This window comes from Nothoprocta perdicaria, unplaced genomic scaffold (assembly GCF_003342845.1).
Source record: "Nothoprocta perdicaria isolate Ctin4 unplaced genomic scaffold, notPer1 scaffold_170, whole genome shotgun sequence".
Classification (NCBI taxonomy): domain Eukaryota; kingdom Metazoa; phylum Chordata; class Aves; order Tinamiformes; family Tinamidae; genus Nothoprocta; species Nothoprocta perdicaria.
Genome location: NW_020454872.1, coordinates 1,484,132 through 1,497,290, shown reverse-complemented (window position 1 = coordinate 1,497,290; position 13,159 = coordinate 1,484,132). Strand labels below are relative to the sequence as shown.

Sequence of the window (13,159 nt, the reverse complement as noted above, 5' to 3'; positions counted from 1 at the left end):
GTCCCCGGTGCCGCCGGTGCCACCGGGGCCGCCGGGCCTCGTCCCGCTCCGTGCTCGCCTCCTCTCGGCCTTTCCCCGTTGCGGCGCCCGGCGCTGCCCCGTGTCCCTTCTAAACACCCCCCGGGCGGGCCCCGGCCCCGGGGGCTCTCCCGGGGGCTCTCCATGGGGACGGTGACCGGGACGCGGTGACAGGGACCCCGTGTCCAGGAGGGCTGCCCGGCCCCGCTGTGGCGGCGGCGGCGGTGGGAGGCCGGTTGGGGGTTGCCTTGGTAACAGCCGAGCTGCCGCTGGTGAATTTTGCATCCCTTAGACACAMATAGCGCCCGGAGTCGATACAGGGGCTCGGCGCTGCCCTGAGGGTTGTCGCGGCCCGGCRGAAAAGCCATAATTTAACTGAATTTTTGTCTCGCTTTCAGGGCTACTCGGAGTCCCCAGACCTGGAGTTTGAATATGCGGATACCGACAAATGGGCAGCAGAGCTTTCCGGTAAGGAAATGGGCCTGATGCTCAATTAATCGCCTGCTCTTTCTGTCTTGGTAGTGATTAAAGGGGTCCATCGACATCAGTACAGCTTTGCTGATGTCTTTAGACACCTCATTTTTGTTGAAAAGGATGCCACGTCACGTAATTAGTTTTTTTGCCATCCTCTGGATGTGCATTTTGGTTTCCCTCCTCTGGGCTGCAGCAGCAGCTAGCTTGGCCGGGTTGTGTTTGGAGCAAAAGGCTGTTCCTCAAGTGCTTGACAGCAGCTTTTCCTTGAAAAGGCAGATCTGAAATCATTTAGCCATGAAAGCACTTAAATCAGASAAAAAGGAAAGGTAGAAGCGCTGGTTTTGGTGACTGATGGCAGCTAGCGGTGCCAGGGGGCCAGGATCGGTTTCCCCGCTGTGTCCCGGTGTCTGCGAGTGACCGACCGGTTTCTCCGCTCTTCCTTGGCAGAGCTCTACAGCTACACGGAAGGGCCCGAGTTCCTGCTCAACCGCAAGTGCTTTGAGGAAGACTTCAGGCTCCATGGTGAGAACCTTCTCCTGCGCCTCTCCCGCACGGGCAGGGACGGGGTGTGCGGGGTGGGTGTGCGAGGGCCTCAGCTCTTTCCCCATCAGCACCAAGTGCTGTCAAACGGGCACCTTCCTGCAGTCACAGAATCCCAGAATGGTCGAGGTTGGAATGGACCTCTAGAGATCATCTAGTCCAACCTTCCTGCTCCAGCRGGGACACCCAGAGCACGGGGCACAGGGCGGTGTCCAGGTGGGTTTGGAAGACCTCCAGAGAAGGAGACTCCACAACCTCCCTGGGCCGCCTGTGCCAGTCGTGCSCTGCGAGCAGGGCTTGTCCCCATGCCCACGCCACACGTGCCCAGTGACACACGCAGCCTCCCACGAGCACCCAGCTCAGCGGGGCRGCCCCCCTTGCCCTCCCGCTGGATGCTTTCAGATTTGAATGCTGGGGGGGGGCTCTGCGTGTCCTCATGCTGCTGGCCTTGGCTTTTCAGTGCGGGACAAGAAGTGGACCGAGCTGGACAAGAAGCAGCACCGCACTCACGCCATGCGGCTCCTCGACGGGCTGGAGGTCACCGCGCGGGAGAAGCGGCTGCGCGTTGCCCGCGCCATCCTCTACGTTGCCCAAGGTGCCGCGCGGCTGCCTTGCCTTCCCGCCGCTCGGTCTGGGCAACCAGTTGGAAACTGTGGCTTTAAAATGCCTGAATTCCTCAGCGTGTCTTTGGATGCTCAGAACTAAGGGAACCTCTCATGGTCTTTCAGGTTATAAGCTTTTAACAGCACTGAGAGCCAAAGATTTTATAGGAGATCCAGAATTTGGAGGTTTTGATCCAAAATTTGGTACTTTCGGTGTGCTGCCCTGACTCTGTTACCCACAAGGGGGCAGTTCTGCCCCCTGCATCTGCTTCCTTGTTTTAAAACTTGTGGATGTGGTTTCCATTCTCTCTCGCTGGCAACACGGGAGGGCCTTGGCGTTCCTGCGGGAATCCAGCAAGGATGTTGTTACAGGCACTTTCGGGGAGTGCGGCTCCGAGGCGGACGTGCAGGCCTGGATGAGGTACAACATCTTCCTGCTGCTGGAAGTGGGGACGTTCAACGCGCTGGTGGAGCTGCTGAACATGGAGATTGAGTGAGTGTCAAGCAAAGACGGTCGGAGATGGCCCCGGAGCTCTTCTCTCGGCATGGGGCTTTCTAGCTGGTGGCAGCTGCTTTGTCTCCAATCTCATTCCTCGCCTATCTCTAATTTAATCCTTGCAGTACTGGAATGCCTCCCATTGTTTGGGAGCGCTCTGTAATGCAGGATTATATGCAAATTATACCAAAATTCTTTCTGGCTGTGCTGTTTGGCAGTAAGCTGAAGTGGCTCTGGTCCTCCCTCGACCTCCCTGTGAATTGGGGCTCATCGCAGCACTGCCTGGCCCGAGGGCTGGTGCTACTGGGCAGGCTGCTCGTGCCAAGGCCGAAATCTCCCCAAAGCCTCCGTGTCCGAGGCTCCTCTCCCCAAAGCCCCCGTGTCCGAGGCTCCTCTCCCGAAAGCCCCCGTGTCCGAGGCTCCTCTCCTGAAAGCCCCCGTGTCTGAGGCTCCTTTCCCTCTGCAGCAACAGTGCAGCTTGCAGCAGCGCGGTGAGAAAACCTGCCATCTCCCTGGCCGACAGCACGGATCTGAGGTACGGAGCCGGGGCTGGGCGTGAGGAGACAGCAGCTCCTGACCGTGGGGACAGGGCAGGGCAGGGGGTGTTTCTGTACATTAACTTGCAGGTCAGTCTGTATGCTGTCCCGCGCCAGAGCCTGGGCCCGGGAGCTTTGGAATGGAAGCAGGGGGATGACCTGGGCAAACTGAGGCTTCCCCCAGAGCACAGGGTGCCCGCAGGCTCTCTGTAACCCGCCACGGCCTCGTGCCCCGCAGGAACTAGCCCGTTTTGTCACTCTTTGCAGGGTGCTGCTGAACATCATGTACCTGATCGTGGAGACAGTGCGGCAGGAGGCCGAGGGGGACAAGGCGGAGTGGAAGGCCATGAGGCAGACGTTCCGCGCGGAGCTGGGTATAACGGGATGAAGGTTCCAGGGGGAAAGGAGCAGTGGGCGGTGACTGGATCTGGACATTGGTTAATGGGAGCTACAGGCATCGGGTTGGTTCCTGCCGGGGTTGGTGCATGTAGGCTGCGAGTGTGGGGGGTGGCAGGGGCTCTGTGCAGGCCTGAGCACGGCCCTGCTGTCCTTGTGTGAACCCAGGAGCGCCKCTCTACAACAACGAGCCCTTCTCCGTCATGCTTTTTGGGATGGTGACCAAATTCTGCAGCGGCCACGCTCCACACTTTCCCATGAAGAAGGTGCTGCTCTTGCTGTGGAAGACTGTGCTGGTAAGTGAGAGGCGGGGGGGGGGTGTTGAGATAACTCTGGTAGKTTTAGCTTTAATAAGGGAAGGAAATTCCACCCCCGAGCTGGCTGTCCTTTCTTTCCAGGTTAAACTTGGATMGGGTTTGTGTAGGGGAGCACTGGTGGTTGGTCTCTAGAGCTGGACTCCAAGCTGCAGCCAAAACAAGGTGCTGAGCTTGGGTGCGTGCAAAGGAGAAGGTCCAGCTGCCTCTGCTGCAGTTACTGAGCACCTTCCTGTCCCTTTGGTCTGGCTCAGGGATGAAAGCAGTGCCGGGGCGGATAGATCTTGCTTTGCTCTGTGAAGGATTTGGGCCTCGTGGTGGATTTAGGGAGGGCAGGAGGAGAAGCCCTTGGTGCTGCGCGTGGAGGAGGCTCCTGTGTCAGGGTGCCCTGGGCTCCCTTGCAGTGCACRCTCGGGGGCTTCGAGGAGCTGCAGAGCATGAAGGCGGAGAAGCGGGAGATCCTGGGGCTCCCGCCGCTGCCCGAGGACAGCATTAAGGTGATCCGCAACATGAGGGCCGCGTCCCCGCCGGCATCGGCCTCCGACCTCATCGAGCAGCAGCAGAAGCGGGGCCGGCGGGAGCACAAGGTGAGGCCGGAGCGGGCGCTGCGGACGGTGACGCTGATCGGGGGACAGCCGGGCCCGGCACCAGCGCTCCGGGAGCAGCTCCTGCCCTGGGAATTTACCCGGCTCCTTCCCTCTGCAGGCTTTGATCAAGCAGGACAACCTCGATGCCTTCAACGAGCGGGACCCTTACAAAGCCGATGACTCCCGCGAGGAAGAGGAAGAAAACGATGATGACAACAGCCTGGAGGGAGAGACTTTCCCCCTCGAACGGGATGAAGTGATGCCTCCCCCCACCCAGCACCCCCCCAGCGACCGCATCGCCTGCCCCAAGGGCCTCCCTTGGGCCCCTAAGGTCCGGTGAGTCCGTGGGGCCACATCTTGGGTCAGGCTGTGGGGAGAGATGGAGTGACTGGCCAGGGAAGACAGCAGAGGTTGTGTTGCCCATCACTGTGGAGCTCAGCAAGGGGCTGAGTGGTCAATCTGATGGTCTCTTTGGTGGTCCATGGGCTTGGTACCATCTCTTTCACCTGCCTAGCAGTTATTTGCGATGCCTTATGGCTGGGGCTCTCGTGCACCCGCCCAGCAGCAGGGGGATTTGGGGCTGACCAGAAGATGCAGCATCTTCTCATGTCCCTTTCCCGCAGGGAGAAAGACATTGAGATGTTCCTGGAGTCCAGCCGCAGCAAGTTCATCGGCTACACGCTGGGCAGGTAGGCAGGCGGCTCGAGGGGCTGCCACGCTGTGGGGCTGGGGCAGAGGCCACTCGTGCGCAGGGCGTCATCGCCCTCCCGGTGCCGCCGCGGAAGCCCTGAAGTCACCAGCTCCTCCCGGGGCGGTTTGGGATCTGCCTGTGGAGGTGGCTCGGGGTTTGCTCCTCACCCGTCCTGGCTCTTGCCCTTCTCTCTAGTGACACCAACACCGTGGTGGGCTTGCCCAGGCCGATCCATGAGAGCATCCGCACGCTCAAGCAGGTAGGCGAGGGAGGAATTCCTCTGCCCCCCGTCTTTGTGCGGGGTCCCTTCCCCTGCCCGCAGCACCAGGGACAGGGCAGGCCGTTCATTTTCCTGGCTTCTCTCTGCCCCGCAAGGTGAGAGGCCTYGAGTTTCCTGCTCTTGCCTGGTCTCCCAGGCTGAGTCCCTCTCTTCCTCGGCTGCTTTTCCTTTCCTACCTAAACCTGCCCAGAGCTGAGACAAGCAGTTGTCACCTTGGCTGTCGGGATCAGTTCACAAGCGTTAGATGTGTCTAATGGGCAGGAATGGCAGAGGTTTCTGCAGAGCTCATGGGACAGAATAGGACACATGGCCACAAATTGAAGCCCCAAAAGTTCTACAGGAACTTAAGAAGAAATTGCTTAACAGAGAGGGTGCAGGGCCCTGGCACAGGCTGCCCAGGGAGGCTGTGGAGTCTCCTTCTCTGGAGATCTTCCAAACTCGCCTGGATGCCACCCTGTGCCCCGTGCTCTGGGTGCCCCTGCCTGTGCAGGGGCTTGGCCTAGATGACCTCTGGAGGTCCCTTGCAGCCTTAAGCATTGTGTGATTCTGTGAGCCCGTCCCGGCGGGACGYGCCGCGGGGCGCTGGGGTGGTGCACCCGGCGCTCTGGGCACGAAGGCGCCGCTCTGTCTCCGTGCAGCACAAGTACACGTCCATCGCGGAGGTGCAGGTGCACATGGAGGACGAGTATCTGCGCTCCCCGCTCTCAGGGGTGAGTGTGGGCTGAAGGGGGCACCCATCCCTGCATGGGCGCTGCGGGTGCCGGGCCTGCCGGGCCTTTGGGCTTTGAGCAGGTTGGGGGTTGTCCTGCGGCTTCTGGGGAAGGGCTTTTTCCAAGGGCAGAGTGGGGGTGTGCTGGGAGTGGGAGTATCCTGGCTTTGCCTCGGGATCGAGGAGCCTGGGGCGTGGACCCGCTCTGCTGGTGCCTGCTCTTGCTGTGAGGTTGTCTCGTCTCTCGTGGCACCAGGGGGAAGAGGAAGTGGAGCAAGTTCCTGCTGAGATCCTGTACCAGGGCCTGCTGCCAAGCCTGCCGCAGTACATGGTGAGCCAGGGAGCTCCGAGGGACCCCCGGGCTCTTCCCTCTCCCCCTCAAGCTCATGTGGAGGTGCCTGGTCCTGGGGTCTCTGTTCTCAGACATTTCCGGGGATGCCCTCCAGGTCTTCTCCTCTCCTAATGCGTCCAGCCTTGTTACTTTATCCTGTGACGGGTCGGGTGGTCCATGCCTGGTCTCTCCCCTGGTCCAGCTCTTGCTTCTCCTCAGATCGCGCTGTTGAAGATCCTCCTTGCTGCAGCCCCCACTTCCAAAGCCAAGACGGACTCCATCAACATCCTGGCGGACGTGTTGCCGGAGGAGATGCCGTGAGTGGCCGTGGAGGTGCTGGGTGGCAGCAGGAAAGGAGCAGAGGCTGGCTTGGACCCTGGCAGGGTGCAGCAAAGYTTACAGGCCGGCGCTAGGCTTGGCCTTGTTCAGCTTGGGAAGCTCCTCTTCCCAGTGGATCCGGTTTCCACGAGATGTAGGATTTGCTTTTGCCGATGGGGGTGTYGTTACATGCTCTGAGCTGCATGCTCCTCACATGCTCGTTACAGCTCTGAGCTGCATGGAGGGGGTTGTCCCTGTGTTTTGGGGGTGAAGTGCAGCCAGTGGCCACTGTTGGGTTGTTGACCTGGGATTAAGGGACAGGAGGGATGTGGAAGGGAAGGGTGCGCTGGATGTCCCCCAGGGCTGGCAGGGYGTGGACAGTGTCCCAACCGAAGGGTCCCTTCGTGTCCCTCAGGACCACGGTGCTGCAGAGCATGAAGCTGGGCGTGGATGTCAATCGGCACAAGGAGATCATCGTCAAAGCCATTTCCGCCGTGTTGCTCCTCCTGCTCAAGCACTTCAAGCTGAATCACATTTACCAGGTGAGGAGGGCCAGGGTCCCAGCGCCCGGCCACGGGGCCGGGGAGCCCCCAGGGTGGCCCCCCGTTCACCTGCCCTCCCTGCCTCTGCTCCCAGTTCGAGTACATGGCCCAGCACCTGGTCTTTGCCAACTGCATCCCGCTCATCCTCAAGTTCTTCAACCAGAACATCATGTCCTACATCACTGCCAAGAACAGGTAGTGGGAGGGGGCCGCAGGGAGCCCAGCTGGGTGTGGGGTGGGGGCTCTCTGCTTGCTTTGCTCCCCCTCCATGGGGGCTCCCTGGCCGTGGCCTGGATGCAGGCAGATGCCAGGGAGGTGCCCATCAGAGCCCCTCTCCTGCGGGACGGGGCCTGCATCGCCCCTACCCCAGGTAGGGACAACGTTTCCCCCTCCTTCGGGCAGCATTTCCGTCCTGGACTACCCGTACTGYGTGGTGCACGAGCTGCCGGAGCTGACGGCCGAGAGCCTGGTAAGCTGCTTCCTYGTCCCCCAGGCCCTCGGCTTGCTCGGCAGGGTGGGTGGCTTCTTGGAGGGGACAGGGCCGTGTCCCCCTGCCCTGGCACCCTGGGAGCTCCTGGGCATATCCAACTACATCCTCCACCGGGCGAGGGTCCTTGGAGCAGGACGGCCTCTCCTCCCTGCTCCCGTCCCTCCCCGTTCCTTGAGCCTTTGCGTTGTTCCCYGCAGGAAGCTGGAGATAACAACCAGTTCTGCTGGAGGAACCTGTTCTCCTGCATAAACCTCCTGCGCATCCTCAACAAGCTGACCAAGTGGAAGCACTCCCGCACCATGGTGAGGCAGCGCCGCGGGGCTTGGCAGGGATGCCCGGGACAGGGCCGGGGACTGGTGGCCCCTGAGCCTCCGTGCCGGCCTCCTCAGGCCTCCTTCCCCTCTTGCGGGGCGTTTTTGCCCCTCAGATGCTGGTCGTGTTCAAGTCGGCGCCCATCCTGAAGCGGGCGCTGAAGGTGAAGCAGGCCATGATGCAGCTCTACGTGCTCAAGCTGCTCAAGGTGCAGACCAAGTACCTGGGCCGCCAGTGGAGGAAGAGCAACATGAAGACCATGTCGGCCATCTACCAGAAAGTGCGGCACCGCCTCAACGATGACTGGGCCTACGGCAACGGTGCGTCCCTCGCGGCCGCTGCCGAGGGCCYTCTTGCCCGTTCCCGCTCCGTGTGGGGCTGCCTTGGAGCCAGAGCGGGCCCTTTGCAGGGCTCTGTGGATGGATTCGGGGTGGCAGCAGAAAGGGAAGGGGTTGGGGCTGTGGTGTTTGGCTGACGGGTCCCCCAAAGAGCGCCCCTGTGACCCCCTCGGCTCTGGTGAGGCTGCAGCTGAGCATTGGGGGCAGCTCTGGGCTCCCCAGCGCCAGGGGCTTGTGGAGCTTCTAGAGAGGGTCCAGCAGAGAGCAACAGGGATGACTGGAGCATGGGAGCATCTCTCCCATGAGAGATGGGATCGGAGCATCTCTCATATGAGGAAGGACTAAGCAAGCTGGGTCTGTTTAGCCTGGAGAAGAGACAGTTGAGAGGAGATCTGATCAGTAGGTACTAATACCTGAAGGGRGAAYGTAGGGAGGAAGGGGCCAAGCTCTTCTCAGTGGTGGCCGGTGACAGGACAAGGGGCARTGGGTACAAAYTGCAACACAGGCAGTTCCATCTSCATGTGAGGAAGAACTTGTGCASTGTGAGGGTGCCYGAGCCCTGGCACAGGCTGCCCAGGGAGGTTGTGGAGGCTCCTTCTCCGGAGGTCTTCCAAACCCGCCTGGATGTGMCTGGGTGCCCCGTGCTCTGGGTGTCCCTGTTTGAGCAGGGGGGTTGGACTAGATGATCTAGAGTTGGACTAGAGGTCCCTTCCAACCTGAACCCCTSTGTGATTTTGTGACCCGCCTTCCCTCCGGCCAGACCTGGACGCCCGGCCCTGGGACTTCCAGGCGGAGGAGTGCGCCCTGCGCGCCAGCATCGAGCGCTTCAACGCGCGCCGCTACGAGCGCGCGCACGGCAACCCCGACTTCCTGCCCGTGGACAACTGCCTGCAGAGCGTGCTGGGCCAGCGCGTGGAGCTGCCCGAGGATTTCCAGGTCAACTACGACCTGTGGCTGGAGAGGGAGGTCTTCTCGCGGCCCATCTCCTGGGAGGAGCTGCTGCAGTGACGGCCCGGCGGCGGGCGCAGCGGGAGAGGGCGCGGGGGAGCTCGGCCCAGGAGGCCCCGCTGCAGCCGCCCGGTTTCGGRCGCGACGCTCGGGGGGCGCGGGGTGCCCGGCGGCGGGGCTGGCAGGAGGCYGGAGCTGGGACACGTCCTCTCGCTCGGCCTCCTCCCAGGCCGGGCCGGGCTCCGTCCCGTGCCCAGGGTGGAGCCCCACCAGAGGGGCCAGAGCTGTGGGACRCATCCCAGCTCCCTCCTTGGGGCTCCCGCCTTTTCCAGCCGCCCGGGGCCGCGCTGGGCGAAGGGGGCAGATAGGGGGTGAGGGGCCCTTGGGTGCTGCTGTGGGACCCGGGAACAGGGAGCCGGCGAACACCCCGTGCTGGGGCCAGGCCCTGGTGGGACCCAGGGGCCCCCCTTGCCGAGGGGCTGGGGGGTTGGCACCTGCAGTCCTGCCCCGCCCCGTGGGGTGGGGGGGACGAGCTGTACATTTTTATATATATAAATATATATATGTACATCCATGTGACATCCCTGAGTGCGTCTGAGCTGTTCATGGCCCTGTGGCTTTTGCCGGGGAGGAATCGAGGGGTGAGTCCAGCGAGGGGACGGAGGGGGGGCTGCATGGGGGGGGGCCCCCCGGCTGCTCCTGTGGGGCTGCTCCATGGGGCTGCTCCGTGTGCCCCGCGCGTCCCGAGGCCGCCGGATGAGGTGGGTCCGGGGCTGGGGCGCGATGCCCAGCGGGGATGGACACGTCCCCATCCCTGCCCCTGTGCGCCCAGGCTGCGGGAGCAGCATGGCCCRCCGAGGAGGAGGAGGAGGAGGAGGAAGGCCAGGCACCCGCTTCGGAGCAACCTCCAGCTGCGCCGGGGCTTGCAGGGAGGCAAAAATGGGTCCAAAACGAAAAGAAAAAAGAGGGGGAAGCAGGAGGGGGAAGCGGCTGCGGCTGCGGTGCCCGCGGGCGCAATGAGGTGCGAGGAGGGCCGAGCACTTCATCACCCCCCCGCGCGGCGCCGCCTCCGCGCGGCTCCCCAGCTGCGCCGGGCGGCCCCAGCGCCGCCTTTATAGCGCCGGCGCGGCCGTAAATAACTTATTAAAAATGTGGTTTATTGTTTATAAACGGAGCACGAAATCGCGGCGGGGCAGGGGGGGTTGGTGGGGGGGATGCAGCCGGGCTGGGRCTGCGGGACCGGGCGGCGGCGCCCGGGTGGCCCCAGCACCCAAGGGAGCAGCCGGGCCCAGCAGAGCTGCCGGGGGTGGGATCCAGACGGAGGGTTTTTCCACCCAGGGGGCTGCGGTACCCACCGGGGCTGGGATGTTGCCATAATGCCTCCAKGGGGGAGGCAGGACATGAATCTGTCCTTTGGGGTGACCCCCCTGGGGCCGTTTCGGCTTTTCCCGCATACCGAGCGGCCTCCGGGATTTCCTGTGCCGCACGAAAGCCTGGAAACGCTGGATGAACCAGGCTCGGGGTGTCTAAAAACAACCGCGGGAGGCACCGGCTTTGGGTTCCGTGTCTTTATCCGGCTCCTCCACGAGCGTCCCAGGGCTGGGGGATCYTCCCGGCACCTCGAGCGCTGCCGTGCGCGGGGCTGCCAAGCTGCCTCCACCTCCTCTCTCCACCACGGCCTCCATGTCCTTCTTTTGGGGGTGAAGATGCTGCTTTTGGGGTCCCAAGCCTGCCCCCTCCTCCAGCTTGGTTCCCCCTTGTCATCGCCCAGCCGGAGCCGGGACAAGCGGCAGCGGAGCGGGATGAATCCAGGGGAGGTGACAGGCGGCCGGGGGGGCCTGGGGGTCTCGTCCCCGTCCAGGGGGGCTCACGTGGCCCAGCCCAGGAGGCYGCCGGGCTCTTTGCTCCTTCCCCGCAGCGGCGCCGGCCCGGGCGCCTTCGCGTCGGGCTCGGGCGCCGCGTGGAAGCGGGGGAGGCCGGGCAGCGGGTAGAGGCTGCCGAGGCCGCCGGGGGCGCGGGGAGAGCCGGGSGGGCGGCCCGCGAGGGCGCCGGGCGCAGAGGGGTGCGGAGCGGCGCGCGGGGCCGGGGGGCTCTCCGGGGCCGCGGCGCCGGCCGGGATGCCCGGGCTGGGCCACGGGTTGTGCTGTAGCTGGGGGAAAAAAGAAAGAAAAAGGGGAAAACAAACGGCAGAGCGAAGGGGGGAGGCCGGGTTAGTGCGGGAGGGAGTGGGGAGCAATTTCTTATGCTTTGGGGGGCATTCGTGGGACGCTACCACTTTGCTTTAATGCCCAGGGGAGGAGAATCCTGGTGGAAATGCCTTTTATTATTATTTTTTTTTCCCCACAAAAATTACACTTAATTTTGCACATAGTTTTGGCAATTCCCCCTTAGAAGCAGGCACTTGCCTCCCCTGGGGAATTTGTCCCCATTTTGGGGAAGGGGTGCCCCTCTGCCTCCCTCTTTTTGGCGTGTTCCCCTGTGGTGCATGGGTGGCTGCATCGGAAACCCAGGCTGCTGCCCGGTCCCTTCTCTCCRATCCCCTGGGATTTGCTGAATCCCCCCCGCCAGGATCCACAGGGAGTTTTGCCCCAYGGAAAAGGAGCTGCCCAGGGGGGTTTCTCACCTCCAGGATTTTGCCGTAGCGCTCCCGTTTCCGCCACTTGGCCCGGCGGTTCTGGAACCAGACCTGGAAGGAGGGTCGGGATGGGACTGCCGCGAGCTGGGATGCAGTGCTGGCCCTGCTAAATCCCTGCCTGCTTCGACAAGGAACGGACTACTCCGCATCCCGCCCCAAACTGGGTCTTCCTGCACAAAAGGACCTGCCAGCTTTTTGCATCAGCAAAGGAGCAAAATCCCTCTATTTTTTTTTTTTCCCCACCATGGATAACATCCCATAAGTGGGAATTGGATCTAATCCCCGCAAGCGGCAGCTCTTCCCAGCCCCTACCTGCACCCTGGCTTCGGTGAGCTCGGTGCGCAGGGCCAGCTGCTCCCGCGCGTAGACGTCCGGGTAATGGGTCTTCTGGAAAACCTTCTCCAGCTCCTCGAGCTGGAAGGTGCTGAAGGTCGTCCTGTTCCTCCGCTTTTTGGCCTTGCCCTTGCCCAGCACCGGAGGCTCGGGGGCACCCATGGGTGCTGCCAGCGGGCAGCCCATCTCCGCCTGCGAGCCGCCTCTGCAGCCCTTTGTGCTGCCTGGGGGAAAGCAAAGAGATCTCTCGGATCCAGGGACAATCCCGCTCCGGTGAAGGGAGGAAATCACCTCCTTGGGCTCAGTTCTCCCTCTCCAGCCCATCCCCGTGGCCAGGGCTCCGGCTGCCCTGTGCACCCGCTCAGGGCTCTGCACCCCGTGGCGGCCACCAGCTTCCAAAGCGACCTGTGGGTTTTTTTCCAGACTTTCCTCTTTCATTTTTTGGTTGTTTCCTAATTAAGGCAATTTGGGGTTACTCTGTGCAACAGAGGGGCAGCTGCTTTGAATTAACGGGAAAACGGTATCTCCGGGCRAGTCAGGGGGCGATTTCTCCCTTTTCCTTGCTGGTCCCGACCCTGCTCTGTGTCCCGGCGGCTTCGCTCTTTCTTTCCCGCTTTGTCTCCCAAAGGGCTCAGCCGGCTGAAGGGGGTTTAACAACAGAAATAACTGAGCTGATCCCAGAGCAAAGACCAAAACGAGGCAAAAAAAACGAACCCCCTGAAACAAACCAAAACAAAAAAGAGATCCAAAGTGAAAGRAAAAAAAAGAAGAAAAAAAGAAGAAAAAAAGAAAAATCCTAATGCACAAATTGGGCGCCTAAATGTATTGATTTTTCTCTTTTTTTCCTGTTTTCTCATTGCATTTCCAAGCGACCCAGGGATTTTCAGCTTTGGAGACATACAAATAAAAGGCCCTAACGAAAGAGAAGACAAGAAGGGGACAAAGCGGATGAGAAAAGGGAAGAGGGAGCTGATTTCCACCCACCCCCCCAAAAGTGACACCCCCGACAAGACTCTGCGGCGAGGACGGCGTGAGCAGCTGGGGAGCAGCTGTACAATTACCGGGCGAAAGGAGAGGGGAGCCGAGAGCCCGGCGGGACCCCGGGCAAGGGGCGCAGGAGCAGAGCGGAGCGGCCGCGGGCGGCCCCCGGCGCCGGCAGCGCCCGTCGCAGGGAAGAGCAGCCCCGGCCCCGCCGCTCCGGGGCTCCCGCCGCCCGTTGGAGTTTGGGCATTAGAAAAAACAACAAACCAACCAAAAAGAAAAAAAAAA

General features: G+C 62.1%; 1 protein-coding gene across 1 annotated transcript in view; it reads left to right on the top strand.

The window, feature by feature from the left end:
* The window catches only part of STRIP1 (striatin interacting protein 1), a 9,394-nt gene extending 395 nt beyond the window's left edge, over positions 1-8,999 (top strand). Inside the window, exons 2-21 of the mRNA XM_026036064.1 lie at positions 417-486; positions 940-1,014; positions 1,493-1,627; positions 2,007-2,127; positions 2,597-2,665; positions 2,934-3,040; positions 3,231-3,358; positions 3,781-3,963; positions 4,082-4,299; positions 4,587-4,652; positions 4,850-4,913; positions 5,573-5,644; positions 5,900-5,974; positions 6,194-6,291; positions 6,708-6,834; positions 6,929-7,029; positions 7,237-7,303; positions 7,522-7,626; positions 7,752-7,956; positions 8,735-8,999. Coding sequence (XP_025891849.1) covers positions 417-486; positions 940-1,014; positions 1,493-1,627; positions 2,007-2,127; positions 2,597-2,665; positions 2,934-3,040; positions 3,231-3,358; positions 3,781-3,963; positions 4,082-4,299; positions 4,587-4,652; positions 4,850-4,913; positions 5,573-5,644; positions 5,900-5,974; positions 6,194-6,291; positions 6,708-6,834; positions 6,929-7,029; positions 7,237-7,303; positions 7,522-7,626; positions 7,752-7,956; positions 8,735-8,982 — 2,334 coding nt within the window. The 3' untranslated portion in view covers positions 8,983-8,999. The remainder of the gene's footprint in view (positions 1-416; positions 487-939; positions 1,015-1,492; positions 1,628-2,006; positions 2,128-2,596; positions 2,666-2,933; positions 3,041-3,230; positions 3,359-3,780; positions 3,964-4,081; positions 4,300-4,586; positions 4,653-4,849; positions 4,914-5,572; positions 5,645-5,899; positions 5,975-6,193; positions 6,292-6,707; positions 6,835-6,928; positions 7,030-7,236; positions 7,304-7,521; positions 7,627-7,751; positions 7,957-8,734) is intronic.
* The last annotated feature ends 4,160 nt before the right edge of the window (positions 9,000-13,159 follow it).